The 23,799-nt window shown below is 42.0% G+C and overlaps 1 protein-coding gene across 26 annotated transcripts in view; it reads right to left on the reverse strand.

The window, feature by feature from the left end:
• MACF1 (microtubule actin crosslinking factor 1) overlaps positions 1–23,799 on the reverse strand; it is a 337,838-nt gene that overhangs the window by 105,944 nt on the left and 208,095 nt on the right. For 21 of the 26 annotated variants that reach the window (XM_078073376.1, XM_078073377.1, XM_078073381.1 and 18 more), the window contains 9 exons: positions 21,345–21,480; positions 12,403–17,829; positions 11,714–11,863; positions 9,827–10,042; positions 9,593–9,742; positions 7,421–7,654; positions 5,014–5,163; positions 3,586–3,819; positions 2,053–2,253 (listed from right to left, as the gene is read on the reverse strand). In XM_078073376.1, the coding sequence (XP_077929502.1) occupies positions 2,053–2,253; positions 3,586–3,819; positions 5,014–5,163; positions 7,421–7,654; positions 9,593–9,742; positions 9,827–10,042; positions 11,714–11,863; positions 12,403–17,829; positions 21,345–21,480 (6,898 nt within the window). The remainder of the gene's footprint in view (positions 1–2,052; positions 2,254–3,585; positions 3,820–5,013; positions 5,164–7,420; positions 7,655–9,592; positions 9,743–9,826; positions 10,043–11,713; positions 11,864–12,402; positions 17,830–21,344; positions 21,481–23,799) is intronic. The other 5 variants (XM_078073380.1, XM_078073383.1, XM_078073378.1 and 2 more) reach the window with 1 other exon arrangement.

Raw genomic sequence — 23,799 nt, forward strand, 5'->3', positions numbered from 1 at the left:
ATGGAATGTAAGTTATTTTAGGGAGTTGTGGTTGTTTTGTTTTGTTTTTTAAAATGTTCTCCCTGAGTCTAGGGGCGCCTGGGTGGCTCAGTCAGTTAAGTATCTGACTTTTGATTTCGGGTCAGGTCATGATCTCGGGTGAGGTCATGATCTTAGGGTCGTGGAACTCCATACTCAGCAGGGAGTCTATTGGAGGTTCTCTCTCCCTCTCCCTCTGCACCTCCCCCACCTCGTGTGCAAGCTCTCTCCCCTCCAAAAAATAAATAAATTTTTAAATAAAACAAAATGTTCTTCCTGAGTCTAATAGACAACAGTGGGAGTTCAGTCAGTGTTCTTGCCTATCTATACTGTTTATGCAACTTCCTAGACCAGGACAATAGCCTAATTTTTACCAGAGCATTGTCTACTTTTAACCTGTATCAGCAACCTGATAGTGTCAGCTTCCAATATCATCTCAGGGAAGCTAGGGTGACAAATGTTTCCTTCTCAAAGAGATAGTAAGGGGCAGTACCATAGCTTATCTGTATACCCCCCAGGTGTCCTCATTCTCATCCACCCCCGAGTAAGGCAGTCTCCTTCCTAGGATGGAGATGCTCCTTGGTCAGCAGTCCTGTGACAGCAGGACCGTCTCTGCTCTGTGCTATTATGACTGCCACAGCTTTGGGGGACACCCTATGATGGATCTCCAAGCACAGCAGTAGCATGCAAGAGGCAAAAATCCTATTAATAAAAATAAAGCAATGACTGACACAGGCCATTCAATAGAAGCATTCTAGCTAAGCCAAATTTTCTTTGCTATAAAGGTGTCACTACTAAAATAGGTGACCTATGTGTTTTCTAAGTTCCCTAAACATTGTTTTTCAATCATGCAATAAAATATGCCTGCATATGCCAGTTAATATCTTAGGAGATGGTTCCTCTGGTTGGTTCACTGGTTTATTTCCAATGCCTGACATATAGCAGGTGCTCGATATTTGCTGAATAACGAATACATGGGTAGAGCTAAATAGTAAGGAATGGTTTCTTGAGGGCGATAGGCAACCATTAAAAGGGTTAATCAAGGATATCGAATATTCGGGACGCCTGGGTGGCTCAGTTGTTAGGCGTCTGCCTTTGGCTCGGGTCATGATCCCAGGGTCCTGGGATCAAGCCCCATGTCAGGAAGCCTGCTTCTCCCTCTCCCACTCCCCCTGCTTGTGGTCCCTCTCTCACTGTCTCTCTCTGTGTCAAATAAATAAATAAAAACCTTAAAAAAAAAAAAAAAGGATATCAAATTTTCAGAAGATCACTTAGTCGTGTAGAAGGGAGGGTAGAAGGCACAAGGCAAGGAGACCAGTTGAAGCTGCCATAACAACTCAAATGGAATCTGACAGTAGTCCGAACCACAATCATAGCTCAGTGGAAAGAGAGAAGCGGGGATGACTCTGAAAGAGATCTAAGAAGCAGGGGATTTGACAACTGATTTGATACAGGAGAGTGAGGGAAGGGGAAGGAGTCCCAGATGATGTCTAGTTCTGGCAAGGAAGTGGGAATAGAAGAAGGAGAATGAGTTTGATGGGGCGGGGGGGGGGGGGGGGATTTAATAGGAAATAGGAGCTCCACTTTTTGAGGCTGAGCTGCTCGTGATTCCAAGTTACAAACAGGCAGATGGATTTATGTACTGGTTTGATGCTCTGCACAGGCATTTAGGCTGGAGACACACACATGGAATTCTCTAGCACAGGCAGTAACTGAAGTGCCCTGAGTGGATAAAACTACCCAAGGGAAGTATATTCTGAAAGACGAGAAGAGGCTGAGGCTGCCACCTGGAAGCACATCGGTATCTCACAAACTGGCCAGAGGAAAGGAAAAAGGATTACCGGGGCAGAGTAGTGCTTTGGAAACCAAAGGAGAAAGTATTTCAACAGTGTCGAAGCTGCTGAGGTATCAAAGAGGGCATGAACTGAGACGTACTTACTGTGCTTACTGGATTTAGGGGCAAGGAGGTTACGGTGACTTGCCAAGGGCAGCAGAGAGGCGCCCAGCAGAGTGAGGACAAGCTAACATTCTCACCTTCATCTTCTCACACTGCTTGTCCAGTTCCTCTGGGGCCTGGCTCGCCCCCTTGTGGGCATCAGTGGTATCAAAGGCTCCTTTCCCCAGGCTAGCTCCTGACAGCCGCTCCATCTGTCCTCCAGATCCCACCGCAGTTACCCAGTCCAGGAGAGCATCAATCTTACTCCTGTTCTCTGCCAGTTCCTTAGCTGCTTTACTCTGAAAGCCACAGAAGTAGTCTAGTGAGAAGGTGTTAGTTATTCAGCTACACAAGCAAAGCTTAAGAAAAAAGGTGAGACTTTTTTGCTAAAGAAGAGAAGCTCTAAGACTGTGTATAAACAGTCTTTGCAGCCACAAAAATGAATGAGTATCTTCTAAATTTGTTGAAAAACAATTACTTAAAACAATCTCTAGATTTGGCTATATTTCATTGCTTTAAAAAAAAGGGCAACCTGCTTGGGTCCCCTCCCTCCTCGGGAGCTTTGTACCATCACTGCTCAATAAACCTTGCTTTGCTGCCCACAAAAAAAAAAAAAGTGCATGGGAGGGGTGGGGGTGGCAAAACATAGGATTTAAAGGGGCTTTAAGAGATGATTTAGTCCTGGCAGCCCAGCAAGGCTTCATGGAATCCTTCCTAGATGTGCAGGAGTGATGCCCTAAGTTGGTAGGGTCAGAAACAGTACAGTCACACTCGATTACCAGCTGCCCTTCCCTAAGGGAATCGCAGACTTGTCCCATCCTTTTTCTGCCAGAGTATTGAGTTCTTTTATTATTATTATTATTATTATTATTATTATGTTAATCACCATACATTACATCATTAGTTTTTGATCAGAGTATTGAGTTCTAAAATTTGCCTCTCGAATTCCATTTTCTGACTGTTCAAGTACTGTAATTAAACAGGTTATGTCAAGTGATACCTTCATATATTTCAGAATTCCCCCCTCAGGTAATTTATTTCTCTTTTCTATATTTTCTACCTCCCCCATTCGTGTCAGAGCCCATGGCAGACCAAGGATTCTAATTTACTCTGCCAGTGCCGAGGGGAATGCAGAAAACCATTTGAGACTTTAACTTCTCCTAGGTTTATCCCAGTGCCAGTTCCCACTGATCTATAGGGGCAGCTTGGGGATAGCATGTGGCACACTAAGACTCCCCAGATATTTCCCCCTCGTGCTCTTGGATTATTAATCTAGATTCATGTTTGAAATGTGACATTTGCTTTTTCCTCCCCAAGGTACTACCCTTCTTCACTAAGTTCTTTCCACGATTTTCCAATTAGAGTACTGAGAATACAGATAGCAAGAAATATTTTTTCTTTGGGGATGGGGTGGGTGATATGAACTTCCTACCAACTATTCCTGACTTAAAGTCCTTCAGGATGTTTCCTCCCAAAATAAATACTGACTCACAGACCAGCTCCTGAAGTAGCCCCTTTTCATGATTCTATGGTCTCTGTCAGGTAGTTTCCCCTTATTACCTTTTCTTCATTTGCCAGGTACCAAAATTTTCTTTTTTGAAAAACACCAAGTATCAAAGAAGTCTGGTCACCTTTTCAGTTTCTTGCTGTACAGCTGAGGTCACCACTTCCTCCAGCTCCTTCTGGGCCACCCGCGTCCGTTCCTGGAGAGCCTCATACTGCTCCTTAGCCTGATGAAGCTTCTCCCGAAGAGCTGTCAACTCATGGGGGCTCAGCTTGGCCTGGTTCTCTTCCAGGAACCCTTCGATATCTTTGACAACACTGGCAAATGAGGTGGCCCGATTCTGAATGTCGTCTTGTAAATCCTTAACACGTGAACACAGGGAGGGCAGAGATGTCAATGTTACTTCTTCGAAGACAGCTACCAGCACACAGATGGAACGGCTAGGATGACACAGACCCCCACCAGATGTGCATCCCTGACTATTATCTGCTTAACGTTTAGGCCTAAACCAATGCAAATAAGAACTTCTAAGATATTTTTTTACTTAAGAAATATTCTAACACTGGGGCGCCTGGGTGGCTCAGATGGCTGGGCGTCTGCCTTCGGCTCAGGTCATGATCCCAGGGTCCTGGGATCAAGCCCCACGTCAGGCTCCCTGCTTGGTGGGGGGCCTGCTTCTCCCCTCCCTCTGCTTCTCCTCCACTCATGTTCTCTCTCTGTCTCTGTATCTCCGTGTCTCGAATGAATAAATTAAAAAATCTTAAAAAAAAAAAAAAATTCTAACACTTAATTTTCTTTTTTTTTTTTTAAGATTTTATTTATTTATTTGAGAGAGAGAGAGAGAGAGAACACGAGCAGGGTGAGGAGCAAGGGGAGAAGCAGGCTCTATACTGGGACTCTGGGATCATGAGCTGAGCCGAAGGCAGATGCTTAACTGACTGAGCCACCCAGGCGTCCCCCCCGACCTTTTTTTTTTAAAGTAATCTCTATACCCACCATGGGGCTGGAACTCACAACTCCAAGATCAAGAGTCAGATGCTGTACTGACTGAGCCAACCAGGCATCCACCACTCCTTATCCTTAATGCACCTACAAGGCCCAGCATGATATGGGTCCCACCTCATCGTTCACTAACCTTCCTTTTGTTCTTTGCAGTCCAACTAAACCAGCTTTCTTTCAGTTCTTGAATATGTTGTATTTGATCCCATCCCCACCTCAAGACAGATGCTCAGATGCTCGGGCCTCTGCCTGGCATATTCTCCTCCTCCCTCTGCCCCTTCATGTGTTAACCCCTACATGCTCTTCACTTTCAGTTTAAGTGACACTTCTTCAATATTTTCTAACATCCTAGACAGGATTGGGTCTGACTGTTAAACATACAAAGCATAAGAATTAAAGATTCTTGATGTGTTCTCCTGACCACTAGACTCTACGCTTCATGAGAACAGGGATGTTTACTGTTATGTTGCCAGCATGAAGCACTGTGCCTGGCACATAGAAAGCCTTTATAAAGATATGCTGAAGGAATGAGAAAAGTGAATTAACTCATACTGACCTTCAAGTCACTCTGGTTCTTCTGCAAAGCAGAGAGATCCTGCTGGTTGGCTCTACCTTGGTGACCTGCCAATGTGCTTTCTGCCTGTCCTAGCCAGTTGCAAAGATCCTCCAGTTTCTGGTGACAGGTATTTTGTTGTTTCTGCAGGGTCTAATTGAAATGCAAAGGGGCCAAGAGATGATTAAAAATTCTCATCTTACAAATACAAGATAACTCCCTGAAATGTAAAACAGAAAGGTTATATCTTAAGGATGGAAGAGTTGGTGAGAGACTAGAACAGGAAAAAGCACAGAAGTCATATTCAGAAAGCTCCCCGCATTTGGACAGTCTGTTGATCTGGGTCAATAGTTTGGATTATATTCAGGGATAATTTCAGGTGAAAATGCTCCCAGGTTTTGGTTGGGAGTTCCATTGCCAGACTGCTGTTATTAGCCCTGGAAATGGAGAACAGAGAGCCCAGATGCTTCAAATCCATAAATGATAATGGTGATAATAATAAATTAGTGGTTATGATCAATTCTTCCACCAGAACTAGAAGATATGCTACATACTAAGTTAAAATACAGAAAATTAGAAGGACTGGATTAGGAAGGGAAAAAAAAAATCAAGAATCTGGATAATTCATAAGCTAATCGAGCTTCTTAATAATTGAGCTGACTTTATAAATCAAACGTCTCACAAATGCAGATCCCATTAAATGGAATGATTCCATGCCAGGCATTAGGGGCTTCGCTATTTTGAGAAGGAAACTGTCCAAGAATAGCAACTGGCTCAGTCCTTCAGGTGTCTACAAGTGATATCAAAGACAAAAGCCAGGCCCACGGGGAGGGAGGGAATATGTTTCTGTGCCTGATCCTTTCTCCAAATCTCATCTCGGCTGCATGACACTGAAGCACCTAATTGAGCCATTGAGCATGATGTGTTCTCCTGACCATCCTTCTAGAATCATTGTCCACCAGTTTCTACCTTCTGATGGTGTTTTAGTCACCTGCACTTACAAACAGGTGCCCACACTGGCCCTCTCTCCCCCTCTTTAGGACAAATAGAAGGGCTCTGGAAGAGAACTCCTAAGAGCTCTTCAGCTGTAAAACGGGATCTTCATGGGTTAGGATGGGTGCAGACTGAATCTGAAAAAAGCAAAGCAAACAAGTTAACACACAGACATACACATGCATTCAGGGCAAATATAGAGAGAAGCAGAGCATTTCTGACAATAACAAGGTTAATAAACATTGTGGAATTAATTATGTGCTCGGAGAGAATGTTCACATGCAGTTCTACCACCTGCTGCAGCTCAGGGGCCTACCCTGGATCCAGGCTGTGTCTTAAAGTGGCTCAGACCAATGCTATTTCATTAATTATCCACAGACTACACCATGCTATATACATTCCCAAGTGAGGATATTGCAAATTTTCAGGTTTGGAAAGTAACCTAAAGGGTTGAATCAGTATTTTGTTTCAATTTCAATACAGGTGGAACAACAAGCAGTAATGGGGGGACATACGGAATTGACTAACTTAATTTCCACTGAGCCTAACTCAAAAGCTCCATTCAACTTTGCACAATATTTAATAAAGGTGACCCTGAGACAGATTGCTGGTGATAATGACATTCTAATATCATCTTGTTGAACTCCAACTTACTATTCCAACAGCAAAAATGCCTAAGCACCATTCTTGGTATTCTTAGGTTACGATGTTACCATCAATGCAATTATGTTGAGTTTTGCAAGAAGAGGGTTGTGACAGACGGTGGGGTAGGATGGTTTCTTTTCAAAATGTTAACACCCGGTTCTACACCCTGTTTCCCAAAATTGAATGAGCACTTGGCATCACAGTGTGAAGAAAGGTGCTAGAAACTAATCATGATTTAAAAAGTGCTAAAAAAAATTAATACGATTCTAATAAAAATTTCGTTGCCGGCTGTTTGAAGGCGGTCAAGGAATATTACTGTTAATCATGTGAAAAGCTTCAGAATAAAAGTCATTTCAGAACCATTCTTCTCAAGAGCTCAGAGTACCTAACTGTTCCTAATGGCCCACAAAAGAATGCTGAGGAAGAGAGGAGGAGAAATAAGGGCGAGGGATGTAACTTTTGTTTGGAAGTCAGACACGATGAGACACAGTGAGGGTTGAGTCTTACTAAAAGGAAAATACTAGCACATACATACACACGTAAACACACACATTCTCTCACACGCACACATAAAACCAAAAACATGGCAAGAAATACAGCCAGAATAGCTGCCTCCTAGACCAGAACCAAACTGGTCTAGAGGACATGAAATTTCAAAAACTGGTCAACGCAGGCTCCAGGAATCATGACAGATGGAGTCTGGCCAGAAATCTCAAGGATAGAGAGGATACCCCAAAAGACAAAGTGAGCCCAGCCGCTGGTTCAGTCTGACCTTGACCTGGGTTGCCTGCTCCATTTGTTGAAAATGGCCCTGCAAGGCATCCATCTGAGCTGCGGTCTGCTCCACAAGGTCCTGGAAGGACCTCTGCAGTTCATTCAGAAGCCTCAGCATCTGCCGGTTCTGCTGAGGGGATAGGTCCTGCGCGTGCTCCGAGATAAAGAACTGAATATCAAAAGCAAGAGCATCCAGCTGAGATTTCCTTTCAGCCATGGGCTGCTTCAAATCCTAAGTAAGGAAATGAAAAAAAATAAAACTTTTGATTCTCTATCAAAGCAGAAGCTGTTGGTTTTAATCAAAGAGTCAACATAAATAAAGGGGGGTTAATTTGCTGTATTTTTATCATTGATACTGATCATTTCTAGGGCCAAACCAGCACAGGAAATCTCACTTCTGGTCTCTCTAAACTCCTCATATATTACAATTAGGTTTTCTTTACTGGACCTTGATCCCCAAATGCAGTAAATTTTTAATGATTTATGTTAATAGAATTATACTACTGCTAATCCCAGGGTATCTATAAAAACTTTTTTTTTAACGTTTGGAAAATATATCATGAATTTCTGGTCTGAGATAGATCGGCCTAATTGTATAGTCTTAGATCAAATATCTATTTGTATTTGTCCAGCAGTGAGTTACTGGAAGGCCAGAAGTGGGGAAGTACTCAATTTATTTGCAGTTCACTAATACATGATTTTTAGAGTAAATAATGTTGCTTACACATTTTAAGGGTGTAAAAGATTACAGTCAGACTTTCTTATATAACAGTTACATATATATACCTACCTAACACTAGAATTTATCTGCTTTAAGACAATTAAAAGCATGCAATTTTTCCACAAACATTTAGTGGTCTTCAGCTATTTAACACTGGATGCAATGAAAACAATTAAGATAATCTAGATCCCTACTGCTCTGAAACTGAGGGTAGTCAGCAATCCTGCAGAGCAGAGAGAAAGGGCTTCTTGCATATTTATCATCAAGCTAAGTGTCTTTCTTCATCTGTGATGAATGGATTTGGGAAACTGTCATTAGGAAAACAAGACTTAGACTGTGGCTGTCTTCCCATTAGGGCATTCATTTAAGTTATAACTAGGGAGGAAACCATGCATAAGATGCTCTGCGTTTTTATATCATATACTATGTCACAGGAATTTTATTCACTCTTGCTTTTATTTAATACTCTCAAGTCTGCAACTCACTCGCCTAATGATAGATTTGGAGGAAAAGGCATGAATGAAGATGGCAGGTCAACTCTTGCAAGACAAAAAGGGATGGGTTGCATCCAAGAAGTCTGACCATGGACAAATTATGTCTGCTTCTCTTAAGACCGGGGGAAAAGGAGAGAACAGAAGGAGAGGGCATCTTTAGTTCTGCTCTGACTTTAGAAAGAATGTAAGGAGTGTGCTATCTATAGCAGAGGGTGGGTAAACCAGTGTGAGTAGTATCTGATATTATATTAAGTGTAACCAAAACAAAGAACAATGTTGGCAGCGAAGAAACACCTCAGCTCATGAGTATCTCAGGGTTTACTTTTCTCTCACTAACTTATAAAAAGAATCAATTAATTTAAAGCTTAAGAAGAAAAGCATCTCTCTAGATCAGCGGTTGGCAATCAAATCTGCCTGCCACCTATTTCTGTAAATAAAGTTTTATTGTAATACATCCATGAACATTCATTTATGTACTGTCTACAGCTGCTTTCATGTTTCAACAGCAAAGGTGAATGGCTGCTACAGAAATGGTCCATTTGTGTATGACCTGCAAGGCCTAAAATATTTACTATCTGGGCCTTTACAGAAAAAGTTTGCCAAACCATGCTCTCAATCATGGATCAACAAGTCCCCTGAAATCGGTGTGTGTAAAATTAGAAACAAAGGACGGATACTAGATGCTCAGTTATAAAGACAAGATGAAGTTGATAATAATAGACCATTCTGTAGACTCTTTCTCAGAGAATAGCTGAAAGGAGAAATAACCATAATCACCAAAGCTCTAAGGGTATGATAACCTAAAAAACTAAACAGAGCAGACTTTATTTCTAAAATGGAAAATCAGTTTTCCCAAGAAAGAGAAGTACAGGTTCTGGTTTGCCTTTCAGGAAAATAAAATTGATGTAACTCCGAGGACAATGAAAACGGACTTGAGAATAGGTGGAGAGCCTACCTCATATCGCTGGAGGCAGTGTTTCAGGCTGTCAGTGTTTGTTTCCTCACTATATTCCTTGCTGTTCAGAAGAAGATTGGTACTGCCAACCCAGTCTCTCAGATCTTGAAGTCTGCCTTCTAGCTGTTCGTGCTGACTTAACACTCTAGTCTAAGAAACAAATGGCAAATTAGATGATGGAAATCTTCAAGCCTGCCCAGACTTTGTGAGCCTTTGTGAATAAAAAGAAGCAACCTTTTTTACTTCCACAGCACTCTGGAGGTGGAGGAATCTGGAACTCCAGGTATCACTCACAGAGCTGAGGGACTTTTGAAGATTCTTGGCATCTTTCTCTAGAGCCTTCAACAGTTGAGCAGGGACTTCTTGAGGCTGGCTGATGATAATCTGATTCACACATTCTAATTCCTGATTCACCAAGGTGGACAGATCCTTTAGCTCCCTGTCTAATACCTGGGGGGATAAAGTGGAGTTACCTCCAAAATCGAGACTAGAACTCTTGCTATTTAGGAATCAGCTGTGAACACAGTTTTCTGTCACCTCATGCCAACACCTACTTTACAGCTTATGAAATGTTTTTATGTATGTTCATTTGTTTGTTTGGTTCTCACAATCACTAATTCTCGAGGTAGGCAGAAGAGATATTATTATTATACCAGATTTACAGAAGCAATGCCTCAGCATTTGAAAATGTTGTTCTATTCTATTCTATTCCATTCTATTTTATTTTTGTCTAAAGTCACCCACCTCAGCAATGGAGCCAGGACTTGGATTTAGGTTTCCTGACTCAGTGTAGTGCACTATCCAATACAACTTGCCATCTCTTTGAGAGTGTCATTATGCCTTATATAATGTGACACAAAATAAGTCAAACAAAAGAACGACACTTCCTGGGCTCCTGGGTGGCTCAGTCGGTTAAACGTCTGACTTCGGCTCAGGTCATGATCTCAGGGTCCCGGGATTGAGCCTGCGTCAGGCTCCACGCTCACTGGGGAGTCTGCTTCTTCCTCTCCCTCTGCCTCCCCCTGCTCATGCACGTGCTCTCAAATAAATAAAATCTTAAAAAAAAAAAAAAAAAAACTCTTCCACTCCAAAATCCAATGAGGCAAAAGGAAAAGATAGAAAAATATCCCAACCCAGCCTTCCTAACTCAGCGTCTATAATATTCTGATCCTCAGCAAAGGAGCCAGAAATAAGGTGTGGGAAAGTTGGCAGTTTTGGACATCATCCTCACCTGCCCTTCAGCTGCCCTCCTAAGGCCATACTCCGGATATTGAGAGAACTGCTTAACCTCTACAGTCTGTCCTCATTGTGACTCCAATTCTGTGACAAGTCTTAACCTCGGTTGAGGGAAAGCGCTCCTCTTCCTCCTTCTCAAGCTGTCTAATTTTATGTGCTCAGGAACTCATGTCATCCATTATCATTTCTTCTCTCTCCTAACTTCAAGTTCTCCTTTTCTATTGGTTCCTCCTAGTCGGCCCCAAAATCTAATCAAAACATTCTTTTTTCAGTGCATCTCCTCCAGCTAGTGTCCTACACCTCTCTCCTCACCTGCACAACCAAGCTTCTGGAAAGAATGATTTACATTAATTGCTCCCACCTTCCAACCTCCCATTTGTTCTCACTGGAACCTCGTTGATATCCTACAGCTCCACTGAAACTATTCTTATTAAGGTTACCAATGACTCTGGGCACTAAATGCCCCTTTTAGTCCTCACTCAGTCTCCCTACTGTATTTACTCCTGCTACAACTCCTCCCTTGAGTCTCTTCTGCTTTGTCTTTTGTGAGACCAGTGTTTCCTGATGTTCTTCAGAGATCTCCAATTTTTTAATCTATTTTTTTGGGGGGTCCTTTAAATGGTGGTGTTTTCTTTTCCTTTATTTTTTTAAATAAATAAATATGTATTTTTTCTTTTTTTCTTTTTTTCAGTAGGCTCCATGCCCAGCATGGAGCCCAATACGGGGCTTGAACTCACAACCCTGAGTTCAAGATCTGAACTGAGATCAAGAGTAAGATTGCTTAACTAACTAAGCCACCCAGGCGCCCCTGAACGTGTTTTTCTTCTTGAATACTCTCTATTCCCTCCAAGCTGGTGGGCCTGCAGGAAGTCTCTGGGAACCTACCTTGGCCTGACACAGCAGGTCCTGTAGCTCTGCCAGGTTTAGGTCCAGAGGTTGAATCTGTTTGGTCCTCATTTCAATGTCACGTAATAGAGAGAGATAGGATACCAGCTTCTCATCATGTTCTAGACAGAGTTGTCGGTTAAATACATTCTGTGGAGCCAAAAAGAAAACTCACTCAGATCGAACATTCACCTTTAAGTCTGCTTTTAAAAGCAGGCTGTCTCACTGAGACAAACAAATTTTTACTACACATAGGGTGAGCTAGTTCACATAGATGAACTAAAACATGGCATGTGCTTATGTTGCCTCAAATCAATAGACAAAAAAAGAGATTTTATTAACTTCCTCAGGGAAGAGAGGCTCATAATTACCAATCCATAAGCATCATTTTAGCAAAACTTCCAAAAGCTATTCCAACTATAGGTACCATTACCCCGGTATTTCATATTAGCTCCAGTGTTAGTTTCTAACTTAAAACCCGTGCAAATTTCAGAAAGACATTCTGCCTAATTTCCTAACTGTGTAACAAACAGATGATGGTAAACTAAATTATACCTTAGAGAATCATCTAGTCCCCTGAAACTGTATGTATGCACACAATTGTACATACGTAAATTCAGTATCCAGTCAGGAGTTTTAAACTAGTTACATCTAAAATATACATACAGACACACCACGGGGAAACTTACTTTAGTTGTTCTGGAGGGCTCTGGGTTTACACCTTCATTTCCCCTTCCCCCAGCTGTAGTCATGAAGGGAATCTGTTCACCACCAGGACTTTCTCTGAGCTTTTCCTGTGGTGTCTTCTCATCCGTCTTCATTGTAGGGTATATGAGTGGCATTGGCTTTTCTTCACTGGTCTCTGGAATAGGGGGACTAATGGTGGCATCCTGTTGTTCTGCCCTCTCTTTTTGAGACCCATCTTTGAACAGTTTCTCCGGAAGAAGGAACGCTAAGACTCTGGGAACATCCTGTGTCACCATGCCTTTAGAAGATGCTGCTTCTACATCTGTAACTATAGGGTTTGACATTTCTAGAGATGTCTCTCCAGTCATTTCCTGAGTTGTTATTTTAGATGTGAGAATTCCACAAATTTCACTATCACTTCTGCTGTCCTGATGATGAAAGTCCTTTCTGTCTGAGAATTCCAGATAACTGACTTCTTTTGGGTCTACTGTAGAAACTGTAGTTTCTTCTAATCTAAGAATTCTTGTTGAGTCAAAAGGTATTTCCTGGTATGATCTTTCTTTATATTCATTAGATGAGCAAATCAGATCTTTGGTTTCTTTGGTCTTAAAAGTAACACAGGAATCTTGACAAGAGTTGGTCTCCGGTCTGATGGTTCCTTGGAAAGGTTTGTTTGATTCAGAAATTTGGGATCTGCCTGCAACTTGGGCCTTTCCAACTGATTCCTGGTAGTATAATCCTTCAGGTCCTGGGGCTGTAGAAGAGAATGGTTCACTCTGGGCCCCACCAGTAATTTGAGATAAATTTTCTTCCGGTTTTAAAGTTGAGAGGCTTAAATTTTTTACTTCTCCTTCATGGACCTGATTAGGTTTGAAGAATGTTAAAACATCCTGATTTACAGAAATTCCTCTGGGTATCACTGGGGAAGAGTTTTCAGCTTTACAAATAAATCCCAGTTCTTTACCAGCTTCTTCTCCCTTTTCATTTATGCTTATTTCCACAGGTGGACTCTCTACATTGGATCCCTGGTCAGCTCCAATGGTGGTTTCTTGATTCAACTTTTCTTCAGAAAGAACTGGTTTGCGTGTTTTGACACTTTCTTCTATAACCTCCTCCCTCTTCTCCCTCTTCGTTTTCTCCCTGGTATTCATTGGTTTCTGCATAACCTGCTCACTCAGCAATTTGCCTGAAGTTTCATAATCTGATTCTTGCACTTCTGAAATAATTCTTCCTTGGCTTTCTCTTATTTCTTTAGGATCTGGACCTGATATAGACTGTTTCATATGAGAAGTAATTTCCATTTGTGCCTCTATGTTTTCCTGCTCTTCGTTTGTGTTTTTTTCCAAGTCATCCCTAGTCACCTCTTTGAGTTTAAAATCATGACTTTCTGGGTGAGAGAGTATCACTGAACCTTGGCCCAACGATGTATCTTTATGATCACCAGGAATGATGATACTGACAGATTCTTCAGCATCTGGAGAAGTTCTCCTCTTATCTTGATCCTTGTATTCCAATTCTTTTAATGAAATTTCCCTGCTCTTTTTGGCCTGCCCCCCGTCAGAAACTCTTGTTTTAACCTTTCCTTGTGCAGACTGACTTCCAATCTCAAATAATTTCTCACTTGCTCCTTTACCATAACTCATTCCAGCTGTCCGATTGCAAGCAACTAACATTTCCTTTCTTAGAAATTCCTTCTCTATTTCACATACTTCAATCCCATCTTGCTTTTCAATCTGAGCCCCGTGATCGCAGGACTCTAAAGTATCTACCTGGATCATAGTTGCCAGTTCAGGGCTGATAAATCCTTTCTCAACAGCTTCCTTTAGAGTCACTCTCTGATCATTAAATATGTCAACAATTCCTCCATTTAATACCTGATGAGTTGCAATAATTCTTACCATGTTTTCATCTACTAATTTCTGTTCCAAAGCTGATGCCAATGTCAGTCTTTTCCCCGTGGCAGTATCTATGATTCCCCCGGTATTTGCCTGAGCTTCCAGAACCTTCAGTGTAGATATAAAGTCCACTTTTCTAAGCTGAGCTGCTTGGGATAATGTAAGCACTTTGTCACTTGTTTCATCTTTAATGTCTGAGAAGGGAATTACTTCTAGATATCTCTGTCCAGATTCAATATCAATCTTACATTTCTTTACTAATTCTGAATAAGGAACAATTCTGTAACTTTCAGGATCTATAATCCCATGCATCATTCCTGAAGACAATATTGCTTTATTAGTAGTTAACAGTCCTTCTTTTTCAGCTTCTGCCAAGGTCAATCTCTGGCCAGAAATGAGATCCACAAAGCTTCCAGTCAAAGCCTGAATTTCTTGGATTTCTCTTTTCAAGTCTGGGGTAACAAGACCTAATTTTATGGCTTCAGGAAGGGAAACAGTGTCCTTGGTTTCAGGGTGAAAAAACTGACAGAGGCTTAAGTTCTCAACCTTTTTGAGTTGCTTGGCTAAATCTTCATCAATGATGCCATGTTCAAAGGCATTATCAACAGAAAGTCTCATTCCAGATATATGGTGAATGATACCTCCATCTACCACCTGCTTAGTCAACAACCGAACAGCCTCCTCTCTCTCCAGAAGTCCTCTGTCAATGGACTGCATGATTGTTAAAGGAGCTCTGCTATCAGGGTCCATAATTCCAGTTGTTTCCATTTGTAAGCTAATAAATCTCTCCCTAACTGTTTTCTCAGCATCTCTGCCTTTGGAGGCTTTCTCCAGATTTATAAGTTCTGTCTGGTCAGCACTGTCTACCAAGCCAAGATTTGAGGCCAGAGTTACCGAAACCTTTTTGCCTCGTTTCAGGTCAACAATTCCACCAGTCACCACCTGCCCCTCTAAAATTCTGGAGGCTGTTTGTGTGTCAAGAAGTCCAACTGTAACTGCTTCCTTCACAGAGCAGAGTGTGTGGGTACGGGGGTCCAAGACGCCACTTATGGCTTTGTCTGCCATGAGGACATTATGTAATAATTTCTCATCCATCAGACCTTCATCAATGACCTCTTCAGTGGTCAAAGACTCGCAGGTCTGAGAGTCAAAGAAGCCCCGAAACATGTTCAGTTTTCCCATAAGTTTCACAGCAGTGTGACTGGGCACAATACCTCGGGCTATTGCTTCATTTAGTAAGAGCTTCTGACCTGTTTGCTCGTGAATGATACCACCATCTAGTAATTGTGCAGATAACGTATTTAAGGTAGCTTCTTGGAGCAATTCGGAAGGATGACTGTATGACAGGGAGGTTTCATGACCACTGTCTTCCACATCTGTCTTTTCTAAAGTCATCACACTACCGCCTACAGTGTCGTGTCCTTCTGGATTTTGTTTATGGTCATCCCTATCCGAAAATGTTTTATTTAAGCTTTTCTTTTTGTCTAGAGTATGAATATTCATGTCATTTTCAGACTTTAGTTCTGATTCTGAATCTAGAGTATTCTTTACCTGAAACTGTGACCTTTTGCTTTGGGGTTTTATGAGTGGCCTTCCAGTTTCAGGTGTGTTTGCTCGTGCTGTCTGACACAGAAAAGAAGTCTTTCCAGGAGTCTGCCATTCTTCCCTCAGTGTCTCGACAGGAAAAGGATCTTTGCTTGCCACCAAGGTCACATCTTCAGCTTCCTCAGTGGGTACTGTAAGGAGAAACCCCCTGCTAACATTTTCTCTGGTGGACATTCCTGTTAGTTCTTCCTTTTTGGTGCCTAGCAATTGCCCTTTTAACTCTGATTTGCCTGTATCTGGGACCATCAAAGTATCAACATTTGGATCTCTCACTTTTTGTTCCCCCACACACAGGTCTCTCTCAGGGTTCTCCATAGTGGAAGCTTCAATTTCTACAGTGGTCCTTTTGCCTTTTGCTTCAATGCAATCTGCCCGATTAGGATATTCTTCATTCTGAAAAGAAAGCTGGAACTCACATGGCCTTACATTCAGCCCATCACAGAAAGTTTCTGTGGTTTTGACATTCACTGATTCTTGTAATTCCTCAGGAGTTTCTAGTCTCTGATGCCCAACTTCAAACACTTCTGGAGGGCTTGCTTGATATTCACCTCTTGCTGTCAGTGTGTCCATCAGCTCGTTGTCTAAAAGGAGCAGCCTCTGTCCATCCCGCACATTGATATAGCTGTGAGTCATCAGCTGAAACAACAGCTTCTCGCTAGGGCTTACTATGCCCTCAGTTTGGCTCTGGCTCCATGGCAGACCGACTGCGCCAGGATTAATGTTCAATTTGCATCGTTCTGAAGAATCTGCCAATTGCATGTGGGGCATCACATCAGGTATGCAAATTGATTTTAAGTTATTGACAAGATCTTTATCCAACATACCATCTTCTACTGCTTTTTTCCAGGACCAAACCTCTGTGCTTGCTGGTAGAAACAGAGCTTTAATATGCTGTCGGCCACTAAGGATTTTATGAGCTAGTTCAGTAGACACAATACCTTGTTCCAGGGCATCTGTGATTGGGAGGATTTCTCCAGATTCAGGCCACAGCAAGCCCATGAATGACCAAAGAGACTCCAGAATCACAAGGGCAATCTTAGGAGCTACTAGACCATTGTTCACTGCTTCATCTATTGTCAGCCTGTGTCCAGTGACGGTGTCTGTGATGCCTCCTGTCTGAAGCTGCCTTATGAGAATAGCACAGGCCATATCTTGGTCAATTAAATTATGTCTTACAGCCTCTTCCACAGTAAGCCTATGTCCTGTTCTTGGATCCACTATGCCACCAGCAAAAAGCTGAGCTTCCAGCAGCCGGACAGTGACCTGTCTGTCTATTAGGCCTTCCTGAACTGCACGGAAAATGCTAACCTTCCGGCCTGACTTCAAGCTCACCATTCCCCCTGCCAGCTGCTTGACAGGCAGCAGTTTCAACCCTGAGTCCTGGTGGACAATACATCTCTGCATCAGATCCAGCAAACTGACTTTCTCAGCTGTGTTGGGGTCTATCAAATTCTTGGATGATTTCAGGTAAGACTCTAACAGTGAGTGAAGCCTTGCAGAAATGAGGCCTTGGTGAAAAGCCTCCTCTAGGTTGACGCAGCTTTTATTAGGGGGGAGACTGAAACCTCCAGTTGCCAGGTGAACTTCTAAGACTTTCAGTCCAACTCTCTCACTGATTATTTTCTTTTCAATTGCTTCCACCACAGAAAGAAGGCCTTTGCTCTCAGGAAGTCTGCTTATTAAGGACAGGGCATCCTGTAGCTCTTGGAACTGCTGGTACATCTGGGGATTAATGAGGTTTCTGGCTAGACCTTCCTCCAGAGTGAGCTTTTCACTGGTCTCAGGGGCAATGAGGCCAGACATGATAACCTGGGATTCCAGGAGCACAAGGCCTGTGTCTTGGTCAATGAGGCCCTTTTGCATGGCTTTGAAGATGGGAAATATCTCCACTGTGCCTAGGTCAATCACCCCAGCAACTGCTCTGCAACCCTAAAAAAAATGAAAAAGAAAACTGAATCAGAGAAGCCCAGCTATTGAAATGATTCATTCAAAGAACTATATAGTATATCAAATTCTGACCACAAGAAAAACCCAGCCTGGGATGAGCCCCAATGTGTAAGAAACACTCTAAAGCCTGGCAGCATTAATACTAAGAAAGAATTTGTCTAAACTACAGAATGTTGAACATGGCCAGAAGACGGATGGTAGCATTAAGCATATCTTAGTGACAAGCTCTACAAAGTAGCAAGCAGTGAAAGCGAAAGGTCAACTATTTCTAAGACTAAATCACCACAAAGGTTCTTCTAGAAATATACCATTCCCCAGAAGTGAGAAGTCAACTCTATACAGCAACTTCTCAATGTAGCAACCCATGCAGAAGACTCTTAAAAGAGTACTTCCGTGCTAGTAAGTTCAGCAGGAACAGTTCACAGGATTAGAAGAAAGATTCAAGTAGGCCAGTAGCCACACAACAGGTATGCATCTCCAGAAACAGCCCAGTGTGTAGTACTCAAGCAGCTGTTTTACAGTTGGGGCAGTCATGGTCAGTGGCCACTGTTAGCGCCTCCCAGGGCAATGGCCTTGAGTTAAATCAGTCCCGGGAACTGGAAGTAGCAAGTTAAGGAAGGAACAGACTGGGGACCTTTGCCTCCGGGACCACTAGCCACTTTTCTTCTGGTCCAGGCTATAACGGAGAGTACAAGCACCAGCTTACAGCTATCACTTGTGAGGCACTTAATACATGTACTGAGCGCTGATATTTAATCCTCACAACAATCTACGAAAGCAATTATTTTAATCTTCAGTTTGCAGATGAGAAAATGAGGCACAGCGAGGTTATAACTCGTCCAAGGTCACAAAATAAGTGAGTTCCAGAATCAAATCAAGGACTGACTCTAAATCTTATTATACTGCCTCCCCCATCAGATCCAGAAGAACATGAAGGATGGGTCAGTAGAGTTGCATCATACACAAGAGTTAGGTCCTAAGTCCAGGAAATAAGGCAAATCTTATACATTGCCAAAGTTACCCTTGCATAAAGACCTAAAAACAGCTCCTAGGAGAATTCCTATTTTGAAGCCTTTTATCACAGAATGATGGTATTCAGAAATTAACTCATTCAAGTGTCTTGCCACTTAAAACACTTTCATTACTCTCAAGTTTCTACCTCTTTTTGTTGACGTTCATTATTTCCTATAGATCATTTTGTCTGTCCCTCTTCGGTCAGTATTACTTTCTGATCCTTATTTAACTCTTGAACTTAACTCTTGAACTTATCCATGGAGCGTGTTGTTGTAGCAACTGCCAATCACTTCCCTGCCTCCTAAATAATGCATTTCATTCTGTCTCAGTGAGAGTCAGCTCTGTAAGAGCAGGTACTTTACCCATTCAGTGTCTAGGAACAGTTCTAGCGGTTCAATAAACATTTGCTGAATTAATGAATAAATTGGGAAATAGTAAGGAAATATTTAAAATCCTTAAGCTGCTTGCCCCTAGATTTTAAAGACATACATCGAGGATTTCAAATTCAATTAGTTGCACGCTTTAAGAGACAAAGAATGGAGGGCAAATGTGGGAACACATTGGTTCACATCCCTATCTCACTGTATTTGTTCAAATAATGGAGTAACAGAATTCTCCACACTACTTAAAATATTACGTGTTGTTCCCTATCCCCCTCCTGTGTTCTGACCTAGAAAGTAGTTCAACTTGTATAAAGCAAATATGTTATGCGAATCTACCAGGTATCTGTTCTACAGAGACTGAAGGGAAAATCACACTGGCATAGGACTCTGAGATATATGAATAATCCTTTTTACAAAATCTATGTCAAGATGGTTCAGAAGCAGACAAGATGACAGAGGAAAAGATTCTTTTGAAAACTTCTAATTTCTTCTCTGAGATTCCTTGAGTCTCAAAGATGCTGATATTGAAGAAAGACCTGGAGTCTGGCCAGTTGCTAGACAAAGAGAAAAGACTACATGCTGTTCCTTCCAGTAGTCTCTTAATTGAAGGACAGGCAGGAAGCACTGAGCTGGGAAATAATCCAGAGAAATCCAGTTCAGTCCCACCAAACATGGGCATTCTGACCTAAACAAACAGAGCAAGGCAGAGGGAGAGTAGGAAGGGAAACATAAAAGGCTTCTACTTACCAGAGTCGCAGCACGCCTTGGGCAGATAGAGAGAGAGCCTTACGGAGCAGCTCAGCCGCATCGCACACACAGTGTAAGCTTGGGGTTAGCGTCCAGCATGCGACTGTTTGTTTTTTTGCAAAAAAGAACCCCAAACAGGTCGTCCTCTTTTCCCTTTTGTGCATTTGTGCTTAAACTCCAAAGGGTTAGTGAAACTTGTAAGCAAGGATGTCAGTTAATCAGAACAATACTTCACATGAAACACACGAACAGTAACAGGGGACACATCATGCTCAATGTAGTGGTGCTTGGCAGCTTGGCTTTCTTTTTTCTCTCCCCCTTTTTAACCTTTCAAAATGAGAACTGGGTGTTCTCAGCAAGCAATTGTTAAAACTTTTCACATACTCCCTTTATGGTGAAGCAATAAGCCATTAAAAGTGGGCTACCTTACATAGAGAATGCTAAACCAGCACATTCTTTTTGGAAATCTACTCTCAAATAAATCATAGTTGGTTCTGTCTTGTGGTCTTTACAACTCTAGCTCCTGATGCATCAATTTCATATCCAAGGACCGAGTCAAAGCATGTTTTGTCTGAATATCATTTTGAGCATCATCTAGACCAAATTTGATAGCCACATGACCTTAAATTTTGACCTGCCCCACATATGTTGGCCATTGCTTCACAACATAGGAAATAAGCAGGCAAACACACATATATATCCCAAAGACACATGTATATAATATGGTAAGTTTACATATACACACAGGTATCCAGGAAGAACTGAGGACAACCAGGAGGAACTTGACAATTTTCATATGGTCCAGGAAGTGAACATGAGTGGGAATTGGTAAAGATGTCACATGATGGGATGACTATGGGTAAGGGGAACCAGCGTCTCAGTCAGTACAGCTAATCCACCAGTTGGCTTGGAAATGAACATTTCTCATTATTTAGTAGATATGAAAAAAAGTATGGGGGAAGAGGACACGGCTTCTTCTTCCCAATATTCAGAACTTTTGGCTATCAACTTTTGAGTGACAATGCCATGAAGGAGTACTCTTGCTGCCCTGTGATCAGATATAATACAGGATTTATGTTCTCCTCAATTGTGGTCTGCCACAAAATGCCAGGCAACAGAAATGGTGAACCAGGGTCTACAGGGTTGGCCATGAGGGCCTTCTAGTATTCTTGACTGACCAATACATCATGGAACCCCAGTAAAGAAACACAAGACAAATGGCTGCTATGGTGAGGTTAAAAATTAAGTCACATTGGTCATGGAAAGCTAGTGAACATGATTCTCAAACAGCAAAGCTGCTTTCATACCATTTGAAAGGTACTCTTCCCATTTGGAGAAAGAAACTAAAAGTACCTTTTGTTCTGTCTGCTGGGCCAACTGGCTCTGAAGTTGCTGAAGCTGGTTTGCTGAACCATCACAAAGGTCATGGTAAGCCTTATTCAGGGCATTCATCTGCTCAGATATTTGTTCCTTCTCTTTTTCTGAGAGCCTGGAAGATGGAACATTGAAGCTCTTTTAGAGAAAAACCTTTCTCCCAACTGTCCTCTATTGCTTCAAAATCATGACTTCTCCATCTTGGATGGTATTCTTCTTTGTCACTGTTAACTATGGATCATCTGGTCACTCTTCCATATTCACTGAACACTTTGGCTTCTGGCTGATATTCCTGTCTATCTCAAATCAAGTCATGGTTCTTGGTGATGTCAATGTTCATGTCACCAACTGTCTAACAGCCTATGCTCTAGTCCTGCAACCTTCTCAATGCAAACAGCTCTGATCCAAACGGCCTCTACTCCACTTGAACTGCACCCACACACAGCAAACTCTGATCCTGCCATCATCTAAAATTATTCTACCTCTGAACTTTTAAACTTCAAGAATCTACTGTCTCATAGTAACTTCTGATTATAACCCTATCTTTCCAGTTGTGTTTCCTTACTCTTATACTGCTTCTCTTTTCAAAATAAAATATTTTAAACAGACAAAAGAGAAAAATAAATGAACTCTCATTTACTCACTACCCAACTATCCAGCTTTACCAAATTTTGATACTGTACCAGATTTACTTTAGATCCTTTTCTTTTCTTTTTTTTTTAAATTTTATTTATTTGAGACAGAGAGAGAGTGAGACAGAGAGACAGAGCATGAGCGGGGGGAGGGAGGGGCAGAGGGAAAGGGAGAAGTAGGCTTCACAAGAAGTAAGGAGTCTGATGTGAGGCTCAATCCCAGTACCCCGGGATCATGACCTGAGCCGAAGGCAGACGCCTAACCAATTGAGCCACCCAAGCACCCCTAGATGCTTTTCTTTTTTTTAAAGATTTTTTGAGAGAGAGAGCGGGGAGGAGGGACAGAGGGAGAAGCAGAGCAAGAATCTCAAGCAGACTCCCTGCTAAGCATGGAGCCCGATGTAGGGCTCTATTTCACGACCCTGAGATTAGGACCTGAGCCGAAACCAAGAGTTGGACCCTCAACTGACTGATCCACCCAAGTGCCCCAACTTTATTTATTTTTTATTTAATTATTTATTTTTTACTAACATATAACATATTATTTGTTTCAGGGATACAGGTCTGTGATTCATCTGTCTTATATAATACACAGCGCTCATTACAACACATACCCTCCCCAATGTCCATCACCCAGTTACCCCATCCCCCCACCCCCCTCCTATCCAGTAGCCCTCAGTTTGTTTCCTAAGATTAAGAGTCTCTTATGGTTTGTCTCCCTCTCTGGTTTCATCTTGTTTCATTTTTTCCTCTCTTCCCCTATGATCCTCTGCCTTGTTTCTTAAATTCCACATATCAGTGAGATCATATGATAATTGTCTTTCTCTGACTTATTTCACTTAGCATGATACCCTCTAGTTCCATCCATGTCACTGCAAATGGCAAGATTTCAAATTTTTGATGGCTGCATAATATTCCATTGTATATATATATATATATACCACATCTTCTTTATCCATTCATCTGTTGATGGACATTTGGGCTCTTTCCATAGTTTGGCTATTGTGGACATTGCTGCTCTAAACACTGGGGTGCAGGTGCCCCTTCGGATCACTACCTTTGTATCTTTGGCCAAGTGCCCCAACTTTAGAACCTTTCCATAGAAATAAGACATTACAGATATATTCAAAGTCCAATGTACATTTGTAACCAACCCCGTTCTTTTTTACTTTTCTCCCTAGAGGTAACCATGATCTTGAATCTGGTGAATTTTACAACTTTCTTATCTCATTCTATATTGTTCTTGAGAATGAATCCTGTGATTCATATTATAACTACCCATCAGCTTACTGAGCTTTCCCAAGCCTTCCTAACTCCCCCATTTTTTCTTAATCTATCAATCCTCCCTAGGATCCTCTCTTTGGACTTCAGACTCCACAATCCATCATCTTAGTCAGGTCCCTCCTATTGTCCTTCAACTCTGTCCTTGCTAATCTGATGAAACTCTTGCTCCATATCAATCGAACCACAGGATTTCTCTGCTCCCGCCTGCAGGTGACGTATATCGTGTGTGTGTGTGTGTGTGTGTGTGTGTGTGTGTGTGTGTGTGTGTGTGTGTGTGTGTGTGTGTGTGTGTGTGTGTGTCGGGAGGGGGGTCCCCTGTGGAGGAGATCTTACTGGTTCCCAGCTTCTACTAGACCTCAGAGCTTCCTGACAACTCTCTTAGAGGCTCTAATCAATTCTAATTCCCTTGCCCTCAGCTCCCCTAACTCACAGCAGACAACATCTCTGCCTATTTCAAAGAGGAAATGCAGACCAATGGGCATGAATTCTCTCACCTTCTGGCTTCACTCCTGGCATAT

The sequence above is a fragment of the Halichoerus grypus genome, chromosome 5 (assembly GCF_964656455.1).
Source record: "Halichoerus grypus chromosome 5, mHalGry1.hap1.1, whole genome shotgun sequence".
Lineage (NCBI taxonomy): Eukaryota > Metazoa > Chordata > Mammalia > Carnivora > Phocidae > Halichoerus > Halichoerus grypus.